Below are 24,608 nucleotides of genomic sequence, written 5' to 3' on the forward strand. Positions count from 1 at the left end.
CTCCCACAGAGCCACTGGTGGGTTTGAACCACTGACCTTTGGGTTAGGGCTGAGTGCTTAACCATTGGGGTATACAGTATTGAGGAATTTAACCTCTGAGAGTTTTTGTTTCCTCGTATGTGAAACAGGATATTGATAGTATGCTATGTTATGTAATTACTTGGGTCTTAAATGTGATAAAGTTTGTCAAAACTTAACTCAGTGTCTGTCACATAAAAAGCATCAAAGAAATATGTTATTATTAATAATAGCATCATATTATTATTATTGTTATTTGTCTTTATTGTGATTTGCAGTATTTGGTTAGTTTTCAGAAAATTTGAAGAAGCAGATAGATACTCCATGGATCAAAATCCTGTGGAGTTCACTCCAGAATTAAACTTCTTTGGCATATTCAAGGGATTTGAACTTCTCAATTCACAATATATTAACATGACAAACATTCATAAACATCTCGTACAAATACATCCTACAGATTTTAGAAGCATTGTAGGCTCTGGTCCAGTTGCTCATTGGGACTCCAACCGTGTTTTGAGTTTGGGTCAGTGAAATAGGACTTTTGCACCTGTTAACTTCCAGATGGCATCTTTCACGTCTTTGTTCCTCAGGCTGTAGATGAGGGGGTTCAGCATGGGGTTGACCACTGTGTAGAATACAGAGGCCACTTTGACTGTCTGCCGAGAGTTTTTGGAGTTAGGCACACAGTAGAGGGAAAGGATGGTCCCGTGGAAGATGGTGATGGCAGTCAGGTGGGAGGCACAGGTGGAGAAGGCTTTGCGACGTCCACTGGCAGATCGGATTTTTAGTACAGTCACAAAAATAAAAACATATGAAGTGAGAATGATTAGTAGTGTACTCACCTCATTGAAGGTGGCAAACCCAAAAAGCAGAAGGTGAGGAATGCGTTTATCAGAGCTAGAGACAGCTATGAGAGCAGTATACTCACAGAAAAAGTGGTTGATTACATTGTGTCCAGAGAAGTCTAGAAGCAGAGCATAGCAAAGGAGTACCAAGGGGCCAAACATCCCCCACAGATATGAGCCAGCCACCAGCAGGGCACAGAGTCTTTGTGACATGGCCACTGTATAGAGCAGAGGATTGCAGATGGCCACAAAGCGGTCATAGGCCATCACTGCCAGCAGGAAGGACTCAGTCACCACTGCAGTGCAGGACAGGAAGTACTGGAGCATACAGCTAAAGTAGAAGATGCTTTTATCTGCCATGACCAAGTTTTCAAGCAGCTTTGGAGTAACGATAGAGGAGTAACAAAAATCAACGAAAGAAAGGTGACTAAGGAAAAAGTACATGGGGGTGTGAAATTTGGGGTTAATCTTGATGATCACTATCATCCCAAGATTCCCTACCACGGTGACAATGTACGTGATCAGAAACACAAGGAAGAGAGGAATCTGAAGCTCTGGATAATCTGTGAATCCCAAGAGGGCAAAGGTTGTCTCCACACTCAGGTTTCTTTCAGCCATCACCATACTTCCTTTGAAGGGAAAGGGGTGGGAGGAGAGTGTTGTTCCTGTCAAAGGGGAAGGTTTATGGGGGTGAATGACAAATATGTTTTGTTATGGTAGAGAAAAGAAAGTGAGAATAAAGAGTTATTGGAACTAGTTCTTTCCATGCGGAACATACCTTATGCAAATAGCTGCTATGTGTACGCCAAACCAAGCTGAAGTCTAAAACATTTATGAATTTCCATTGCCCTTTGAAATATTAGAATACGGGTTTCCATAGAAATACTTGTGATATTGAGTGTGTAGGAGTTATAATTACACGTAGGTTAGCTTTTCTCTTGCATGCACACCTTGCATAGTACCATCAAATGCACATAACTGACACTAAGCAAATACATACATACATATAGGACATACATACAGTATATAAGCTAGCGAGATTCTGTGAAAAAAATGTAAAATGTTTGTCTCAAAGAATAAAATATACTGCTGCTATATTTTGCCTGTATTCTCAAATCAATTAAAATATTTAAGGGAATATGCTTGTATTTTAAGGAGAAAATGAAATACTAAAGAACCTAGGAAAAAAGCAGTGCAATTTCATTAGCACTTTTTATTCCATGAAGGCTACTACTCCTTTCGAATACCTTGATTGTCCAATGGTTGAGGCTAAGGGGGATAATGACTTCCTTTTGACATGAGTGCAGTGCCCACTTTATTAGGGTTTATGGCTTACCTTGATGTAAGGCTTATCTTCTGTTACAACCCAGGCATTATATATAAAAAAAAAAATATGTATGTTTATTTTATACATATATTTTATGTAAATAAATAAATAAATATATATATATATGAGGAGCCCTGGTAGAGTAGAGGTGGCACGGTGGTTGAGTTTGGCTGCTAACCAAAAAGATGGGCTGTTTGAATCCACCAGTTGCTTCTTGGAAATTCTATGGGGCCGTTCTACTTTGTCCTATAGGGTCGCTATGGGTCCAAATCAATTGGATGGGAATGGGTTCAGTTTTGGTTTGAGTAGAGTAGTTGTTAAAGTGCTCGGGTGCTAACTGAATCACCAGCAATTCAAAACTCCAGCTTCTCCATGGGATGAAGATATATTTGTCAGCTTCCATAAAGATTTACAGCCTCAGAAATCATATGGGGCAGTTCTACTCTGTCCTACAGGGTTGCTATGAATTGGAATCGACACAACAGCAGCTAATAAATATATATGTATATGTATATGCACACATACATGTGTACATGCACACATGCACACATGTATCATGTATACATGCATGTATGTATATATTTTAGCGGTTCCAAGATTTGTCAAATTAGAGTTATAACAGGACTAACTAGAAATTTATGTTTGCATATGAATTATAGCTTGTTAACTCAATTCTTAGAAAAATTTATATACCAATTTAAGGTGCATTATAAAGAGGATAAGGATAAATATCCATTTTTAAACAGAAAGCTTTTTCTATTTTTTTTTTGTGAAACTGCTGTCAATGGGTAATAAAGATAAATATTTCCATATTAACTTCTCTCTTTAATATGATGGGGCTTGGACTTAGCAGTTACAGTGACTTAATATTGAAAGAAAAACCAGAGAAGATCACAGTTATCACATCAGGAAAATAATGTTTTCACTGGTTCATTAAAAAACCTGAGGCAACTCACCTGCTGCAGAGAAACAGGCCACCACTGTCCTGTTTCTCGGTAAGCCGAGTGTTTCGGGAGCACTGCAGCTAATACGTCTACCTCTACAGCCCTTGGGACTCCAACTCTGGGGAATCCCTAGCATCTGTGTCTCAAGCCAATTAATTAAGGCAAGTGCCAGGTTCTTTGTACCATTGTTAATGACTGAAATTTCCTTGTAATCACATAGAAAAGTTGCAGCATGAAGTTGCCTACCAGGCTTTATTTGCACATTACTAAATGTCCTATGGAATTAATAAAACTAAGCTAAGGCAGGATTTCTCACATCAAAGATTCTTACCACATCTGTGATACAATTGCCTAGAATTCTAGGTTATGAACTTTCCTAGGCCCAAATCAGAAGTCCTAGGAATGAGACACAATCATACCCACATTTAAGAAGGAGCTTGGGTGACACGTATAAACATTGAGGCGTAAAAACCACTGCTAAGTGCTAAAATCACATTGGTAAGATGGTAAGATCTGGAGCTTTTTTTTTTTTTTTTAACAATCTTGGTGGCATAGTGGTTAATAGTTTGGCTGCTAACCAAAAGGTTAGCAGTTCAATTCCATCAGGTGTTCCTTGGAAGCCCTGTGGAGCAGTTATACCCTGTCCTATAAGGTCGCTATGAGTCAGAATTGACTTGACTGGCAATGGGTTTTTTTTTTTTTTTTTTGGTATATTTAGTAGGTTTAACTCATTCATCCATTAAGTCAACACATGTTTTAATATCTTATCATGCTGGTTATTTTACATTTGCCTCTACATGTCCATTTTCTGCTTTTCTGTCTCTTTCAGTGTGTTTCTTTGCTCTGATATGTATGATATCAGAAGGTTGATATCAACATTTAAGGTTCTATGTCTTTAGCAGCTGGTATTCTTTCTAAAATGATGTTACTAAGAGGCTATTGGTGTTAGGAAGGAGAAAGGTTGACACATCAGACTGTGAGATTCATAATTATGATTTTTAATTTTTGTTCCCTTGGTTACCCATCAGGACCGTCACATAAAAATCAACATTTTGTCTTCACACTCAGTGATATCATGTTTACCTTCACTTCCTGTATGATAACAAACATGTGTGCAGCCTTGGGGAAAAAGGAATAAAGAACTTGGTTGAAGTTTAGGGATAGTGCCTCCAGGCTCTTATTGCTAATTCTTCTATATACATACCCCTAGTCAGTTATAATTTTCAGAATTTCTCTGTAACTATGACACCCATATTGCTTAAGTCGGATTGAAGAACGTTTTTTTGTTTTAATCATTTACGATGTCAGTATGTGAATCAAGGAATTTGAGTTTTACAGTTTGATGTTTACTTATTGTATTAGTTTCTTAGGACTGCCAAAAGAAATCACCACAAGCTTCGTAGCTTAAAACAACAGAAATTAATTTGTTTGCAGTTCTGGAAGCCAAATGTTTGAATTCATGGTACTGGCAGGGACATGCTCTCTTTGAAGGCATTAGGAGAAAATTCTTCCTTGACTCTTCCTGCTTCCGATGGTTCCTTGTGTTCCTGGGCTTATAGCAGCATAACTCCAAGTTCTGCCCCCATCTCCACATGGCCTTCTTCCCCATGTGACTGTGTCCTTGGCTACTTCTCATAATGAGATTCTCACTGGATTTATGGCCCAGCTTAAGAGAGTATGAAGAATTCCTGGTGGCACTGCAGTTAAGAACATGGCCCAAAGGTTAGCAGTTTGAATGCACCAGCTGCTCTACAGGACAAAGATGTAGCAGTCTGCTTCCATAAAGATTACAGCCTTGGAATTCCTATGGTGCAATTCTACTCTGTCCTATAGGGTTGGTATGAGTGGGAATTGATTCCATGGCAATCAGTTTTTATTTTAAGGAGGTACGATTGTATTTTAATCTTTAGCTTAACTATGTCTTCAAAGACCCTATTTCCATAAAGGTCATATTCTGAAGTTCTAGGTGAATATGAATATTTTGGGGGGAGACACTATTCAATCCACTACACTTGATTCACTTCACATATGATTCAAAACTATTTTACTAAAGATTCAAGTGACTAGAAATCAAATTATCAGATAACTGGTATATTGCAATAGATGTAAAATTTAGATGGGTATATTGACTAGATAATCTGAATTAGCATCTCTTCTAGGGACACTGAACAATATACAACATCATAAAGCAAATTCTCTCCAGAAATAAATCAATCTTCAAGACTGTATTGTGTAGCTCATTAACTTTCTGACAGTCTCCTTCACATCTTTGTTCCTTCACATCTTTGTAGATCAGGGGGTTCAGCATGGGGATGACCACTGTGTAAAACACAGATCCTACTCTGACGATGAGCCATGAGGTTTTGGAATGGGGTACACAATAGAGGAAAAGGACAGTCCCGTGGAAAATGGTGATGGCGGTCAAGTGGGAGGCACAGGTGGAGAAGGCTTTTCGGCACCCCCCGTCGGAAGGCATTTTTATGACAGTAATGAAAATGAAAATATAAGTAGTGAGGATGATCACCAGGCTGCTCACCTCATTGAATATGGCAATGACAAAACAAAGCACCTGGCTGATATAGGGATCAGAGCAGGAGACAGAAACAACGACAGAGTGCTCACAGACAAAGTTATTTATGATAGCAGAACCACAGAAGGATAATGCCAGAAGAAAATAAGTGAGTGTCACGGAAGTAACTATACCCCATGCATAGGGCCCACCGGCTGATGATGCCCAGAGCTTTTGGGACATGACGACAGTGTAAAGCAGGGGGTTACAAACTGCCACAAAACGGTCATAGGCCATCACTGCCAACATGAATGTTTCTGCAATTGCAAATATACGAGCCAAGAAGAATTGCATGATGCACCCTGTGAAGGAGATGGTTCTGTCTCCCACAACCAAGTTTTCTAATAGTTTAGGTGCAACTATAGTGGAGTAGCAGAAATCAACAAAAGACAAGTGACTGAGGAAAACGTACACGGGGGTGTGGAATTTGGGGTTGATCCTAATGCTCACAATCATGTCCAGGTTCCCCACCACAGTGATCATGTAGATAGCCAGGAACACCGTGAAGAGGGGTACCTGGAGGTCTGGGTATTCTTAGAAGCCCAAGAGGATGAATGCGGCTCCAGTACTCTGATTTCCTTCAGTTAACACCATGATTGTTACTAAAGAAATTCTGAAGTGAAGATAATAAAAATTAGTAACAATATTAATGATGATAACATACTTATACAACATTTACCATTTCAAACATTGAGCTAAAACATTAAAGTGTATTAATTAATTTACATCTCCAAGTAACACTATAAACTATAAAACAAGTAGCCCCATAATTTCCATAAGAAAACTAAGGTATATGTAAGTTAAGGAGCTTGTTTGAGATTACACAGTATAGTCAGTGATGAGCTGGATTTTGAACCCAGGAAATTGTTCTTGAGTGACAGAACTCAAGTAGTTTTCTTCAGGATAGCAGTTTCAGAAAACATGGGCATTTCACCATTCTGTCATTCTAAAAGTTCATGTTTATTAATAGCACTAAGAAAACAATGAATGTAAATTTAGTGCTAAAAGAAAAATTATAAAGGTAGGAGACATAAGACCACCATCATTAGAATACTGAGACTGAGAATCATAAGAGATAGCCTGGCTCGGGAAAACAGCATTTGTAAATGCCTACAATATTGTTTGAATTTTGCAAAAAATACATGGATGTTTAAGGGGATACACAGATCGCATATTGCTGTCGAGTCCTATTCATAGTGACCCTAAAGGACATAGTAGAATGGCTGGCACAGGTTTTCAGAGGCTGTAATCTGTAAGGAAACAAACTGTCCTATCTCTTCCTGCTGTTAGGCTTGTGAGTTCGAACCACTCACTTCTCAGTTAGCACCCAAGCACTTAGCCACTGCTGCACCAGACCCGCTTAAAGGAGATACAGCCTTGTATATCTACAAGTTATTCTTTGATTCTCTCCTGAATGTACAACTACTTTAGGGTTCTAAAATTAATGTAATGCCCTGGTAAAAACAATGAGCTTACATTTTTTTGACATATTGCTCTTTTAGTCCTGTGTTTTCGTTCTCATTTTAGTCCTTCCTTATTTAGTCATCTGATGCCCTTCAAATACTCAAGTAGTCCACTTCATCATCATTTTTAACTCTCCATTATTTATTTATTTATTTATTTATAACTGACAACAATACCGGGAATATGATCTCATTCAATGCTCATACCCAAACCAAAATCAAACCCCGTGCTGTCGAGTCGATTCCAACTCAGAGAGACCTATAGGACAGAGTAGAACTGCCACATAGAGTTTCCAAGGAGTGCCTGGCGGATTCGAACTGCCTACCCTTTGGTTAGCAGCTGTAGCACTTAACCACTACGCCACCAGGGTTACCTCAATGCTTATAGATTCCCTGAATAAGAGGGGAAGTTACAGTGTATTTCATATTTTCCAGAGCACGTTTACCAATAGTTATATGCTCATTGCTAACCAGTCCACTCTGACTCACAGGAATACTACTTTTATAGTTATTTTTCAGGGATTTTGACTAAAGCTACATTTGTGATAATCTTTTTTTAGGTAATCTTTGTATGTGTTATTTTGAAAGAAAATGAAATATCTTGTAACTACAGTTTATAATCAAAATATAGAATGGGCCAATAATAATTAAAAAAAAAAAAAGTAACCAAGAAGAAACACACCTCTGAAATTTCCAGGTTAATAAAAGATTCTTAATGTAAATTCCATAAATAAAGACAGCATGCCAGTGTTTTTGTATAGCTCAAGGATGAAAGGAATTATTATATTCTTTAGAGTTAAACGGTTATTTCTGACTCAAAAAAAAAAAAATGTATTCCCTATATGAGGAAGAGGAATAGGCTGGAGATTGACAAAGAGCACCTGAGTCAGCATAATGGAAAAAGGATGGGCTTTGGAAAAAATTTAATTTCAGGTTCAGAATTGCCATCAGCTTTTTTTTTCATGTGATCTTTTATGAATTACTCAAATTTTCTGAGCCTCAGTTTCTTTACCAGTAACATAAAAAAAAAAGATTAAATAATACATAGCTCATAAGAGTGAGAGTATTAAATTGGAAAATAGTGGTAAATACTTAACTCAGTATAATAGTTGTGGAATTCAATAAATCTAGGCTCCCCACTTTCTCATTTGTTTAATTTTTAGTGTTGTTATGAATTGATATGATTTTTAAACTTTTATATTATTATAAAACTGATTAGAAATAGAGGAAAGGCCAAAGTTTCTAGCAATAGACATGAGGGTACAATTTGGATTTTTGGCCTCTGTAGCCTTAAGTCACCAATTCCTACCCTTCAATATATTTTCCCTACTCTCCCCTTTGATTTCATATCACTATCTGGCTCTCTCTGGTCCTCCTTTTCTCATCTCAGGTTGGTTCCTACAGCAGGGATATCAAACGTCAACCACTCATCTGATGCATTGTAGTAGCTGATGCACAGTCCAACTCCCTATAGTGATCTTACCCAACACTGTGAAATCATCAGTTTCTCTGGCCCTGGATTACTGTGGTTATTATGAGAGTCTATGGCTCAGAAGACCTCACTTGTTCTTTATTACCTATCACAACAAATCTGACTTGCTCTGCTCTATTTACCTAAAGCCTTACTCTAGCTATTCCCCACTATTCGTCCTTTTGCAGTCATGCCAATAGTATCAGGCCCGCATCAACAACACATACTCATTCATTCATTTGCTTATTTTATTATTCTTTTTTAGTTTGAAAAGTCTCTTTTCTGGTCTACTACTGCAGCATTTGTAACAGATAAAACGTTATATCAAAATGAATACCGCAAGGAGACATTCTCTCTTTAATCCAGAAATATTTTCCATGTTCTCTACATACCTCCAGACATTACTTTAAGAAAAACAAAATTTTATGATGTATTATGTTCATGATTCTTTTATGCATAGTATTCTTTTCTTTACAATATAGTGAGGTTTTGAGAACATATCCACATTTTGATTTTTTTGGTTTTAACTATATTTTCAGTGTGCCTGTATTATGTCAGGCATATGATGGATAGTTTCAAAGAAGAATTCAGAATGACACCTCAGGGAAGGAGGAAGGGAGTAGAGCTTAGCAACCTGAATCTGCAGGTACATGGACCTGGTAGATAATATGGCATTTAAAATAACACAGGGAGTTCCTTGTTTCAAAGGTTGCAGAACCTCAAAGCCCCCCATGCACTTCTGAAAGATAACACAGGATACATTACCCGACCTGAAGACAGTTCATCTGAAGATCCAGATCCTATTAATAATACTCTCCAGGACAGCCCCCACTCAGAATTCAAGCATTCTTAAAAATATTAAGTAGGTAAATACAGCAGGAGTCCACAATAGATTTCAATGAATTTTCCAGGAATATGATTTTCCTTTCTTAATACCCAGAAAAACTCAAGAGAGCACAGAAAAAGAGAGAGACAGAAAGGATTAGAATCTGACTTCTATGAACAAAATGTAAGGCTTATGTATGCTTCCAGAGCCTTGGTAATTTAGGCACTAGAGAATATTTACTGATATGCTTATTCTCAGAACATAAGCCCATCAATTAGATGAAATACTCTCCCATGAGCCATTCTGGAAGAACAGAATTTCCTCCAAATCGCTGGAAACAATGACACATCAAATGTGCTTCATGAATTTCTTTTAAAAAATCAATTAAATAAAATATGCCAGTTGACTTAGAATACATGGTAACTACAGTAAAACACAAAAGAAAATAAAAATCGGCTGAAATGCAACAATTCCGATAACTGCTGTTGATATTTGTTGAGTGACTTTTCTGTCTTTGTGTGTGTGTATGTGTGTTTGTATGTATGTTGGGATGTATGGACAAAGCAAACTGCATTCTAGCTTTTCAATTTAACATCAAATAATCATCATTATCCTTGTAAACCCTTGATCCACTCTCTTGGAATTAATTTGTGTCTCTTCAAAACATGGACTCACATTTTCCAAGATTATAGTGGTATAATGGAATCATAAAATCTTTTGATGTCCACACCTTCTTTAATTTCAAAAAAGAAAAGCAGCTTAATTAATTCTGTTGTTGTTAGTTGCCCTCAATTCACTTCTGGCTCATAGTGAACAGAAAAAAAATGTTGCTTTGTCCTCTGCCATGCTCACAATAGTAGGTATGTTTGAGCCCATTGTTGCAGACACTGTGTCAATCCATCTCACTGAGGGTCTTTCTTTTTTGCTGACCCTCTACTTTACCAAGCATGATGTCATTCTCCAGGGATCTGTCCCTCTTGATAATACATCCAAAGTAAGTAAGACAAAGTCTCACCGTCCTCAATCCTAAGGAGCATTCTGTCTGTACTTAGTTCTACTGCTCCCAAATGCCACCCCAGTTAGAGCAAATTATGCTTTCTGTGGACTCCTGACACTCAAACTAACTCTTGTCAGAGTCTCTACCACAACCCATTAAGATGACAGGAATTATTTCTCAAAGGGCATGAAATTCTTTATTGTAGATAGCATGGGCTTGCTCCGGAATCCTAGGAACCTGCACAGTTATTCTCCCACTAGGATTAACATCAGCTCCACACGGTGACTCATCTCACCACTGATGCTTCTACAACCTGGACCAGCCATGGAGCCCTTTCCTGTACTGGGTCCCACTCAAAGTTGACAGCCTTCTGTGTCACTGGAGGTATTAGTTTTCTATGCTGTATAACAAATTAACACAAACTTAATGATTTCAATCAACACATATTTATGACTGCATAGTTTCTGTAGGGCAGATGTTCATGCACAACTTAGTTGGGTTTTCTTCCTTAACAACCTACAATGCGGGTGTTAAGAACTCTCCTCCCCTGAAAAAACTGTCCTTTTGATTCTAACTCATGGCAACTCCGTGTCTTACAGAGTAAAACTACTCCATATGGTTTTGTTGACTGTGATGTTTATGGAAGCAGTTTGCCAGGTCTTTCTTCCATGAGCTGCTAGGTAGGTTTAAACTGCCATCCCTTAGGTTAGCAGTCAATGACAAATCCAGATGTTTCCTTATACGCTTCTTCATTTTGATCCTTTTTGCTGTAATGAAACTGGAATTGAGTCCTGTGTGTCATTTTAGCAAATTCTTGAAAATCAGGGAGCTGTGGGAGTTAACAGGTTAGATGTGAGGGGCCTGCAGACCCCCTAACTTGCTGCTGATATCTGAGGTCTTGAGGAGACATGGAGTCTGGAGGACTGTGCTCTTTATCTTTGAGACCTGACCTAACTCTGAGTGGTTAGGGTCGGAAGAAAAAGTGGGTCATAAGAAACTGGTATCACAACAAAAATGAACTGATCTGATTTTTTTTTCTTTTCTTTTCAGGCATCTTTTTTTACTCCAGTGGACCTTGTAATACTTTTATGAGTGACTGCTGTTCTAAATTCTGTCTGTTTAAAAGCAAGAATTGTTTTTCTTGTCCTGATCCAAACATTGAGTTATATAGGTGTTCTGTCTTATATCAGAAGTAATGGCAATTGAAAAGCCGTCCCTTTTTAGACAAACCACAACTCCACCTTTGATCTCAACAAGACACTTACATCAGAGGGGAATTATACCTCATCAGTACAGTTCCCAAAACTTCTTAACTTAGATGAATTTGAATTATGAGAAGATCAAGGTCAGCAAAGGCACAACGCAGGTGCAGATTTACCTATTATAGGCATATATGTTATTTATGTGTGTGGAAACCCTGGTGGCATAGTGGTTAATTACTATGGCTGCTAACCAAGAGGTCAGCAGTTTGAATCCACCAGGTGCTCCTTGGAAACGCTATGGGGCAGTTCTACTCTGTCTTGCAGGGTCGCTATGAGTTGGAATTGACTCGACAGCAGTGGGTTTATTTTTTTGGTTTTGGAGGCATTGTTGTTGTTGTGTGCCTTCCAGCCACTATATTTCATTTTCCCTGGATTAAAATGACTAGAGGTTGTCTTATCCTTCCTGCTTTCTCCTGTTTATGCTTGATAACTCATCATGAAAGAAAATGTACCTCTTGTTGAAATATCACTTAAGAAAAGAGTAAAAAATATTCATAAGAGGAAAACAAACACACACATACACACACCTACAAACACACACACCATGGTATTTTTTTTCCTCCACTATATAATTGCATACATTAACAAGAACCATTTTCTCCTAAGTTAAACTATTTGATTTCATTTCTCTTAGGTAAATAAACACCTAGGGAAGAAACTGCTCAATTTTATGTAAAGTACCTGTATAAGTTCATAAGATACCACTAAGCTATTTTTCAAATACATTTTACCTGCTACATTTCCATCTGAAGCACATGAATATTCCACCTCATCCGTGTTCACAGGAATGTTTGACATTTCAATCTTTTTAACTTTAGCCATTCTAATGGGTAAGTAGTGGTGTCTCATTTTAGCTTTAATATGCGTTGCACTGATGACTAATGATGCCAAGTAGCTTTTCAAGTGCTCATTGGCTGGTTGGATAACTTCTGTATATGTTCTGCATATATATCAATTGTCAGGCTTATATATTGCAAGTATTTTCTCACAGTTTGTGGCTGACCTTTCCTTTTTCTTAATGATGTCTTTGAAGAGCAGTCATTTTTCAAGTTGATAAAATTAATTTTATCAATTTTTAATTCATTCTTTTTGTTCTATGTAAAAAAGTCCTTACACCAAGTGTTCAAAAATTTTCCCATATTTCTGCCATTTTTTAATTTCTGTTAAGTTTTAGCTTTTATCTTCGTGTCTATGACCTATAACTTTTAATTCAAATTAATATTTGTGTATGGTGTGAGGTAAGACCTAAGGTTAATTTTTCAATAGGAGTATCTCATTGTTCCAACATTATTTTGTTGAAAAAGTATCCTTTCTCCTTTGAAATTTAAATGAGAAAAAATATATGAGTATATTTGGACAGTATTCTATTCCATTGATCTATAGGTATCTCCTTACTCCAATAACTTACTCTTTTAATTATTCAAATACTTTCTTTAGAAAAAAAATGATAAAATGAATATTAGGCTGGCAAAACAATACTTTAATTAAATTGGGTTTCCTAGTGAGCAGGCCATATTTTTTATTTAACATAGATGAATTCTGCTATTCAGTGTAATAACTATCAAAACGTTGCCTTGTGTACAAGACACCATAAGCTGAAGCACTTGTTAAAGCCACCTCTAGAGGATAGAATTTCTGTTTAGAATTCTAGGGGAATATCCTGGATTTGTGCATATTTGATAAACTAGGAATTTGATTTACTTTGGGAACACACATAAAAAATTACACCATATATGGTAAAGTATTTTAAAATAATTCACATATATTGCAACAAATTGAGAATTTTATTATTTTTTTTTTAATTTTTGGTTTACATGTGCTTTAGAGCTATTTCACTAAACATTGATGTATGGAAACATCAGTCAACATGAAATCGTACATATACTACTATAGATGTATTAACTCACAGGCTACTGGGTAAAATAATCTGAATAGTAAATTATACTACACGAGTTGAACGATCTTTAGCATAATGAATCAAATTATTTTTGGAATGTAAAATACTGAACCTAGCAATATCACGGTGATTGAAAAAGGAGTTTTGTTTTAATTAATTTTCTGAATGTGTCCTTCACATCCTTGTTCCTAAGGCTGTAGATCAGGGGATTCAACATGGGAATCACCACAGTATAAAACACAGAAGCCAATTTACTATGAGCCAGGAAGTTCGGAGTTAGGGATACAGTAGAGGAAAAGGATGGTCCCATGGAAGATGGTGATGGCAGTCAGGTGGGAGGCAAAGGTAGAGAAGGTTTTATGGAGTCCACTTGTAGAAGGCATCTTCATGACACTGATAAAAATGAATACACAGGAAGTGAAGATGATCATCAGGCTGCTCACCTCATTGAATATGGCAACAATAAAACACAGCATCTGACTGATGTAGGGGTCTGAGCAGGAGACAGAAACAATTACAGAGTGGTCACAGATAAAATTATTTAGAATGCTAGACTCACAATAAGATAATGTGAGAAGAAAGTATGTGAGTGTTAGAGAGCACACTACACCCCATGTGTAGGACCCAGCCACCAGCAGAACACAAAGCTTCTGAGACATAGTAGTAGTATACAGCAAGGGATTACAAACTGCCACAAAATGGTCATAAGCCATCGCCGTTAGCATGAATGTTTCTGTCACTCCAAATAAGCAAGCAAGACAAAACTGCATGATGCAACCAGAGAAGAGATAGTTCTGTCTTCCACAATCAAGTTCTCCAGCAGTTTGGGTGTAACTACAGGGGAATAACAGAAATCCACAAAAGACAAGTGACTGAGGAAAAAGTGCATAATCGTGTGGAGTTTTGGATTGATCCTGATAATTATTATCATGCCCAGATTCCCCACCGCGTTGACTGTGTAGGTGGACAAGAAAGTCAGGAAGAGTGGAACGTGGAGTTCTGGGTATTCTGAAAAACCCAACAGTATAAACGTGGGTATGATACTTTGATTTCCTTCCGATAACATGATTCCTGTTGGAGAAAAAACACAAGTTGACTAGGAAGAAGCAGAGAGAGGAAAGAGGTTTCATGTGGTTCTGTGGGGAGTGATATGAAACAGTGAGTCTCAAAGTGTGGCCCCCAAATCAGCAACATCAGAATCATTTGGGAACTTATTAGGAATGCAAATTCTTCAGCCCTACTGCCAACCTCCTAAATAAAAACTCTGAGATGGGACTCATAATTTGGGTGAAATCAGGCCTCCAGGTGATTTTGTTGCCTGCTAAAGTGTGAAAAACACTGGTGTGAAAAACATATAAATGAAAAAAACCTGTTGCCATTAAGTTGATTCAGATTCATAGTGACAATATAGGACAGAGTAGAACTGCCCCTTAGGGTTTAGCAGCCGATCTCTTAACCACGACACTAACGAAATCCAAAACCAAACCGTTTGCCACTGAATAGATTCCAACTCCTAGCGACCCTATAGGACAGAGTAGAACTGCCACATAGAGTTTCCAAGGAGAGTTTCTAAGGTCAACCATTAGACCACCAAAGTTTCCACTACAACAACAGGGCTCTCTCTCTCTCTCTCTATAACTTAGGAAGCACTGGTGGTGTAGTAGTTAAGTGCTACAGCTGCTAACCAAGAGGTAGGCAGTTCAAATCTACCATGCGCTCCTTGGAAGCTCTATGGGGAAGTTCTACTCTGTCCTATAGGGTCACTATGAGTTGGAATTCTCTCGAGGCAGTGGGTTTTTAATATATTACTCTTTATTATATGTTACTATATATATTACATATACATATAACTATTTAAAAGCTAGTATTTGTTAGTATTATTAATATGAAACTAACATATACATATAGGGCATATAAGAAAATTAAAGAAACCAGAATCAAGGGTGGTATAACAAAAGCACAAAGAACCTTTATAAATTTTAGAATTATTTACTTTAAAATTTTCCACCTTGTCTAGGCATAGCATGGAATTAAATACTTCTAGAATTTTTGAGTTGAAATATACCTTAAAATGTATCTAGCCCAACTTTTCACTTAATAGTTCAGATTTCTACACATAATCTCATCCCTGAGATGCTCATGTAGTCTCTGTCATCAAAACCTCCATCAATGGTATACTGACTCCTGAATATTTTATGGGGTTTCTATTGATTGTTGTGCTTAACTTTTATTATTAATTAAATTTAATTAATTAAAATTTTATGAGTAGTAAAAATTAATTAAAGTAATTTCTTTCTTATGCATATGTGTGTATACACACACATATATACATATACAGTTTCAAGAAAGCATATTTATCTTATATTCACCAACAATAATTCCATTAAAAAAAAAACATTCTACACTGCAAATTATATATTTCCTTAACCAGTAAGAAGCAAGCCCTCTTTTATGATGAGATAAACTTGGCAATGAGAACAGTAACATCACAAAATGACTGTCCCCGGGATATAGACATGAGGCTGCAGCTAAAACGCATCAGTGATCTGTCTCAACTTTATAGCTTTGCCTGGACTCAGCCCCAGGAGTGCCTACTTTACATGTACTACAAGTAGCCCCGACACAGAGTACTTGTCGTGAGCATATTCTTCCCAATAACAAAAGGGACTGGGCAGATACATTTTAAACATCCATTATTGTTCATGCTATTTTAAAAATTAAGTTCTCCCGCAACATTTGAACATCTACCCTATTTTAACTAGGCAAAACCCTGGCAAATTAAGGTGATGGCTACTACTTCTGCTACTATTTAAAACACTTATTAGGTCCATAACAAAAAGATACACAGAGAAAACTTTGACATTTGCCCTAGCAATTTCAAATAAACTTGTTAAAAACCCATGGATTAGAATTAGGATTTTATTCAAATGCAAACTAGGACGAGGGGAGTTCAAAATCAGCAAACATCTCCAAAGTCTTCTGCCACTTTTCTCTATTAATTCTCAATAGTGTCACCACTGCCAGTTTCTGCAACACACAGTATAATTCTCAGGATCATTTCATGCCCTGTTGTGAAAATTCAAACAGGTCCAACCATAAAAAGGGATCTTTTACATTTTTTAATCCGTATGAGCTGGAGTTCCATGTTTTCTACCTTAATAGAAAAATACCAGAAGAGAACTGAACTGACCTGAAACCACGAGCTTTTGATTAATTAATTTAATGAGGATTTCCTTTTAAGATAAATGAATTTCAGGCAGTTTTCTTCTCAGTAATTGAACATTCTTTAAAAAAACTAGCAGACCTGAGGTCTGTAGCACAAGTGACAGTACATTTAAATGGGTATGCCAGGAAAACGGCATTTTTTCCCCAGATATAAGAAATATCAGAGATTAAAAAAAAAAAAAAAACCCAAATCCACAGTCCAAAACCTCCCAGTCTCTGGGATTTATATCTGCTGCCATGACCGTGGGTCGCTATGAGTCAGAATCAACTCAATGGCACAGGGGGTTTGGGTTGCCATGACCGTGGAGATATAGACCCTAGAGAATCACAACTAAAACATTACTCAGTGATCCACAAACCAAGCAATTAGTTGAAATGCTCTCTTGTGTCATTGTGGTGGATGTATTTTCTTTAAACTCATTAAGGATAATTACTGAATCTATTCCATTAGTCTTCTTTTAGAAATTAAATTATTAAAATAATTCATATTTCCTGAAGAAAATATGAACTACAGAGTTTGAAAAAAGAACATATAAAAAATAAATAGTTGCTATTAACTGTATTGCATTTGAAACTCTACATTTAAGTTTATAGTAGAGAAATGTGGCAAAACTACCTTAACCAAATGATGACGGTTACCATCATGAGTGATGCCATGGGCATATCATACACCCCCTGATATGATGTGTTGATAAAGGCACTTTGCCTCTGTGAAAGTCTTCCTCAAAACTCAAAATCCCAACTTAATCACAGAAAGCCATCAGACAAACTTAGATTTGGGAACATTCTATAAGATATCTAGCCAGTACTCTTTAAGATTTTCAAAGTCAAGAAAAATGAGAAAAGTTAGAAACTGTCACAGACCAGATGACACTGGGGAGACTATAGCTAAATGCCATGTGATACACTGAATTAGATCATGAAACAGAGAGAGGACATTGATAGAAAAACTTGTGAGTTTTAAACACAGTCTGGAGTTTAGTAATACTAACACACCAACAATCAATACCCATGGAAGCAGCACTCAAGAAATGAAATGATGTATTGCATTGGGAAAATCTGTGGCTAAATACCTCTTTAAAGTTTAAAAAGCAAACACATCACTTTGATGACTGAGGTGCGTTTGAATCAAGCCATTCTATTTTCAATCTATTCATATGCATGTACTCCATGTGTTTGTCGTCTGTCATACTGTGGGGGCTTGCCTGTTGCTCTGTTGCTGGAAGCTATTTCACCAGTATTTGAATACCAGTAGGGCCACTCATGGCTGACATGTTTCAGCTGAGCTTCCAGACTAAGACAGACTAGGAACAAGGACAAAGCAGTCTACTTCTGAAAAGATTTAACCAGTGAAAACCTTATGAATAGCAGTGAAACATTTTCTGATATAGTGCCTGTAGATGAGCCCCCCAGGTTGGAAGGCACTCAAAATACGACTGGGGAACAACTGCTCCCTCTAAGTAGAGTTGACCATAATGATGTGGATGGAGTCAAGCCTTTGGGGCCTTCATTTGCTGATGAGGCCTGACTCAAAATGAGAAAAAACAGCTGCAAATATCCATTAATAATTGGAGTGTGGAATGTATGAAGTATGAATCTAGAAAAATTGGGAATTGTCAAAAATGAAATGAAAAACATAAACATCAACATCCTAAACATGAGCAAGCTGAAATGGACAGGTATTGGACATTTTGAAGCAAACAATCATATGGTCTACTATGCTGGGAAGGACAACTTGAAGAGGAATGGCTTTGCATTCATCATCAAAAAGAACATTTCAAGATCTATCCTGAAGTACAATGTTGTCAGTGATAGGATAATACCTATAAACCTACAAGGAAGACCAGTTTATACAACTATTATTCAAATTTATGCACCAACCACTAAGGCATAAACAGTATACAAAACATTATAAAGAATGTAGAAGAAAAACTAGATAATTGGGAGCTCCTAAAAATCAAACACTAATGCTTATCCAAAGACTTCACCAAAAGAGTAAAAAGACTATGTACAGACTGGGAAAAAGTTTTTAGCTATGACTTTTCTGATCAGCATCTGATCTCTAAAATCTACATGATACTGGAAAACTCAGCTACAAAAAGACAAGTAACCCAATTAAAAAATGGGCAAAAGATATGAATAGACACTTCACTAAAGAAGACATTCAGGTAGGTAACAGATATATGATGAAATATTCACGATCATTAGCCATTAGAGAAATGCAGATCAAAACTGCAAGGAAATTTCATCTCACTCCAACAAGGCTGGCATTAATCCAAAAAAACACAAAATAATAAATGTTGGAGAGGCTGTGGAGAGATTGGAACACTTCTATACTGCTGGTGGGAATGTGAAATGGTACAACCACTTTGAAAATCAATTTGGCACTTCCTTAAAAAGCTATTAATAGAACTACCATAAGATCCAGCAATCCCACTCCTTGGAATATATCCTAGAGAAATAAGAGCCTTTACATGAACAGATATATGCACACCCATGTTTATTGCAGCACTGTTTACAATAGCAAAAAGCTGAAAGCAACCAAGGTGCCCATCAACGGATGAATGGATAAATAAATTATGGTATATTCACATAATGGAATACTACGCATTGATAAAGAACTGTGAGGAATCTGTGAAACATTTCATAACATGGAGGAACCTGGAAGGCATTATGCTGAGTGAAATTAGTCAGACGCAAAAGGACAAATATTGTATAAGACCACTAGTATCAGAACTTGAGAAATAGTTTAAACTGAGAAGAACACATTTTTTTGTGGTTACGAGATGGGGGAGGGAGGGAGGGTGGGAAAAGTATATTCACTAATTAGATAGTAGACAAGATCTACTTTAGGTGAAGGGAAAGACAGCACACAGTACAGGGGAGGTCAGCACAATTGGACTAAACCAAAAGCAAAGAAGTTTCCTGAATAAACTGAATGCTTCAAGGCCAGCGTAGCAGGGGCAGGGGTCCGGGGACCATGGTTTCAGGGGACATCTAAGTCAATTGGCATAATAAAATCTATTAAGAAGACATTCTGCATCCCACTTTGAAGAGTGGCGTCTGGGGTCTTAAATGCAGACAAGCACCCATCTAAGATGAATCAATTGGCCTCAACCCCCCTGGATCAAAGGAGAATGAAGAACACCAAGGACACAAGGTGATTACGAGCCCAAGAGACAGAAAGGGACTCATGAACCAGCGACTACATCACCCTGAGACCAGAAGAACTAGATGGTGCCCAGCTACAACCGATGACTGCCCTGACAGGGAACAGAACAGAAAACCTCTGAGGGAGCAGAAGAGCAGTGGGATGCAGACCTCATATTCTCATAAGACCGGGCTTAATGGTCTGACTGGGACTGGAAGGACCCTGGTGGTCATGGCCTCCAGATCTGTTGGCCCAGGACAGGAACCATTACTGAAGCCAACACTTCTGACATGAATTGGACTGGACAATGGGTTGGAGAGGGATGCTGGTGAGGAGTGAGCTTTTAGGATCAGGTGGACACTTGAGACTATGTTGGCATCTCCTGCCTGGAGAGGAGATGAGAGGGTGGAGGGGGTTAAAAGCTGGCAAAATGGACACGAAAAGAGAGAGTGGAGGGAGAGTGTGGGCTGTCTCATTAGGGGGAGAGTAATTGGGAGTGTGTAGCAAGGTGTATATGGGTTTTTGTGTGAGAGACTGACTTGATTTCTAAACTTTCACTTAAAGTACAATAAAAATTATTTTAAAAAAACTGCAAAAAAAAAAATTCAACTCTCCTTAGTTTACATAAAAGGATACTGAGCTGCCAACTCTGAGATGATGAGTAATCTGAGGATGCAAAGAGCATTTCCAGACCTCCACGTCAGTGTTTTTGTGTTGCATTACATTTCCTTCTGTCTTACAAGGTCCATTCCCTACAAAGTTCTTGTCTGAGCCCATTTTGATTTCTTTCTTCTGCAAGCTTTAAGTTGTTATGTTTAGTGTTTTATTTTTAATTAAAAACCACCAGCAATTTGGTCCACAACTTCCTTATGGCGTTTTTCACTTCCTTATTCCTGAAAGTGTAAATCACAGGATTGAGCAGGGGAGTTGCAATGGTGTAAAATATGCCCACCATCTTATCGAAGGAAAAAGCAGATGGAGGTCGGGCATATAGAAATATGCATGGGACAAAGAATAAAACCACAACAGAAATGTGAGATCCACAGGTGGCAAGAGCTTTCCTCCGGCCTTCAGAGCTATGTGTTCTTAGCGAGAACAAGACGACACAATAGGAGATAAGCAACAAGGAGAAATTTATGATGCAGATAAACCCACTATTGGCAACCACCAAAAAGCCGAGTATATGAGTATCAGTGCAGGCAAGCTCCAGTAATGGGTACAAATCACATAGGAAGTGATTGATGACATTGGGGCCACAGAAGGGCAGCAGGAAAGTAAAGAGAATTTGTACCACAGAATGCAAGAAGCCTCCTGTCCAGGCTACCCCATCAGGATACCACAGAGCGTCCAGTTCATGAGAGAGAGGTAGTGCAATGGCTTGCGAATGGCCACATAGCGGTCACAGGCCATGGCGGTGAGAATAATCATTTCAGCACCAGCAAATAAATGTTCAGCAAAGAGCTGGGTCATGCAGCCCTCGGAGGAGATGGTTTTCCTCTCGTGGAGTGAGTCTACAATCATCTTTGGGGTGAATGCAGAGGAATAGCACACATCCAGGAAGGCCAGAAAGGCCAGAAAGACGTACATGGGGGAGCCCAGGAGTGCTGGGCTGCTGATAATGGTCACCACAATCAGCAAATTGCCCCCAACAGTTGCAATGTAGGAGAACAAAAATATAACAAATCCTATTTTTTGAACATTTGGATTCTGTGAAAGCCCCAAGAGGACAAACTCAGTTACAAAGCTTTGATTTCGCATGATGTCAGAGGAAAAGGTGGAAGCTACCACAGTGACCTTGAAGAATCTGAAATTATGAGACAGAGATATTTGTCTCAGAATAGTATATGGTATTAACTAGTCATCAACAGGTTGGTGCATCCATAAGCAAAGTTATTTTAAGTGCTTCTATTTTTGTTGAGAATATGAAATTAGAAATTTCTTGAAGGTGGTAGTGAGACATCAGGCAGAACTGAGGTTAAATACTTTAAAATAGAGCTTCAGTATGAGGGAAGGGAAACACTCATAAGTGGTAGGGATGACAATTTTTTTTTTTTTTTTAATCTAGGTGCTGACTCTGTTTAGTCCATATTGGCTACCAAAAGTGACTTGTTGAGAAGGAGTCTGAAATACATCGAGGCTCTGAAGAAAGGAGGACCATAATGTCTTACTCTTGCCTGTTATTGGCATGGCAAGGGAACAAGCACGACTTGCACGGGAAATGCATCTCTCACCTGAAGATTGCCTTATCTACAAATAGAAGAAGAGACAACTTGCAGCTTAAGAGGTACTTGGAAATCATACATATTCTCTCAAATATTTCCTTAAAAGTCTGAGCTGAACTGGACATTTATGATGAATTAATTAATTATGTAAACTGTTTGACATATATCTACACTGTGACCAAATGAAATAATTTACATTGTTAAATAAAAGGTTGAGTTAAAGAGCTTATCATTAAAAGCGCTTACTAGCCCTGTTCATGATAATATGGGAATTATAAATAAAAATCTTGGTAATTCTTCTCTGTGTCAGTGGTCTGGGGGCTTGATCTCCGATTGAACATTTTTATGTGTATTGTGCTATCTGATTCTATCAGTAGACATTCTTATACTCACCATATTTATACGTTAGCATATTTATACGTTGTCTGTCTACCTAAGCATATTCCCTTCCCTGATAACCTGTGAAATCTCTTCTCTTCACTTTGCAGATGCTTTTCTCTCTTTCAGTGTTGCTCCACTGATTTCTCTAACTATCTCATCTTATACTCTATTCCTGGACTTAAAAAAAAATACTAACCCCACTCTCCACCTGTATACTTCCTGATGGATGCCTGAGCCTTATTTGTTCTCTCTTAGCAGTTTAGTTTAATTTGGGAGAGAGACACAGGGCACCCCAACTAGCACCACAGCAGTTCAGAGCTTCAGTCATTTAGACATTCTTGAACAATTCTGAGACAGAAACCTAGTGCTACCTATGACATCAAATACACTTTAGAAAAATTTCAAAGTCAAGGCTCTGCTCTGTGATTTGAATAAATCATATTTCCTTACTCTCAATGCCCTGCCCTGAAATATTTCTGGAAACATTAAAGGACATATTATATATAGGAGCTGTGTAAATGAAAAAGCAGCACTCAAGATACCAGGCTCCTATAGCAGTATACTTTAAAATCTCAGAAAAATCCCACTTTTCAGCCTAAAACTCCAGAATGGAACGAGTATTAGGGGAGAAATGATAAATGAGAATATATTCAGAAAGAATAAATAAAATGCCATATCAAGAGCTAGGAAAAAATATGAACTTCTTGCACTTCTAAGTTATTTGCATTTAACTTGAAGATGACAAGCTGAAGACAGATCTAGTTTCATTAGATTTTAAGTAATTGGTACTCTCAACCCAGAAAAAGGTTTCTACTACATTAGCTGTTATTTGTGCGCCATTAATTATGCATTACTTCTTATGTTTCCACCAACTTTGCTAATACCATTATCCCCTTTATAGACGAGGTGCCTGAGAACCAGAGAGATGATGTAACTAGCCCAAGTGTGCACATCATTGATAAACCCATGCATTATACTTGTTAGCCTGAACGCTACACTCATACTTTTAAGCGCTACATTACACATTGAAACTCCCTCAGAAAATGCAAAATTGTGAATTATAAATCTCTCCATGTACCAGTTCCTTGAAAACTCTGGTGATGGCAATCTCATATTCCTCATGGAGAAAAGTCCATTCAGTGGCTGGATAAAAGGCGCAGGTTGTTTCCAAGTCTTTTTTCTACACCTGAAAGAGAGAGAAAGAGCTTCACAGGCACACAAGGTGGAGAATATTCCCCACAGCTTCTCAAGTGCTGCCTTCAACGTGGTCTCAGGGAACAAAAAATAAAGATTCAAAAGTTTTCTACTTTAGTTCCAGCTAGAATTTAAAGAAGTTTCCCAGAGAGGACATGAACCTGTAGTACTGTCTCTCAGTTGCCCCCTGGGGTTTGAAAATTTCCCAACAGTATGAGTCTCCAAGACATGGTTTTAAGTGGTCTGACTTGCTTAACTGTTTGCAAAACTTTTATGTCCCTGAGTAATTAGGTTATTTTTTTTCACCTACCTTTTTTTTTTTTAGCTGTTCTTGAGTTTCTATTTGAAGGTGCTTACATTTCCCTTTATGTTCAGGAAGAGAACACTGTGTATGCTGGGATGGAAATGCCTATGTTCTTATTAAAAGCAAGAGCTGAGTTCTGGGATAAGGCACAGCATCAATCCATGAGGATAGCATATCTAGTTCTTAGGTTTGGGAACCAATGAGTGCTTGTTAAAGAATAATACATTTCGTGTATAAATATGCAAAAATGTATAAAAACCAACCAAACCAAACCCAGTGCCATCGAGTCAATTCTGACTCATAGCGACCCTAGACGACAGGGTAGAACTGCCCCATAGAGTTTCCAAGGAGTGCCTGGCAGATTCGAACTGCCAACCCTTTGGTTAGCAGCCATAGCACTTAACCACCATGCCACCAGGGTTATGGATTAATACAAATATTATCTCTTTTTCTCAATAACTGATCCCTATTTTCCATGACTTTGAAACCAAGAGCCTGGTTTCTGACTCTGA

The 24,608-nt window shown here is 37.8% G+C and overlaps 2 protein-coding genes and 2 pseudogenes across 2 annotated transcripts; all 4 read right to left on the minus strand.

The window, feature by feature from the left end:
• Positions 1-542: 542 nt before the first annotated feature.
• LOC100656832 (olfactory receptor 5D14) lies at positions 543-1,544 on the minus strand. Its single transcript, XM_003422336.3, has one exon. The coding sequence runs from the start codon at positions 1,485-1,487 to the stop codon at positions 543-545; it is 945 nt and encodes a 314-aa protein (XP_003422384.2). The 5' UTR covers positions 1,488-1,544.
• Positions 1,545-5,289: 3,745 nt separating this feature from the next.
• On the minus strand, positions 5,290-6,186 carry LOC100656548 (olfactory receptor 5D13-like). The gene has a single exon (XM_064289366.1). The coding sequence runs from the start codon at positions 6,184-6,186 to the stop codon at positions 5,290-5,292; it is 897 nt and encodes a 298-aa protein (XP_064145436.1).
• A 7,554-nt stretch (positions 6,187-13,740) lies between these two features.
• On the minus strand, positions 13,741-15,066 carry LOC100675641 (olfactory receptor 5D13-like; annotated as a pseudogene).
• Positions 15,067-20,824: 5,758 nt separating this feature from the next.
• On the minus strand, positions 20,825-21,753 carry LOC100674594 (olfactory receptor 4C15-like; annotated as a pseudogene).
• Between the last annotated feature and the right edge of the window lie 2,855 nt (positions 21,754-24,608).

The sequence above is a fragment of the Loxodonta africana genome, chromosome 7 (genome assembly GCF_030014295.1).
Source record: "Loxodonta africana isolate mLoxAfr1 chromosome 7, mLoxAfr1.hap2, whole genome shotgun sequence".
In the NCBI taxonomy this organism is placed as follows: Eukaryota; Metazoa; Chordata; class Mammalia; order Proboscidea; family Elephantidae; genus Loxodonta; species Loxodonta africana.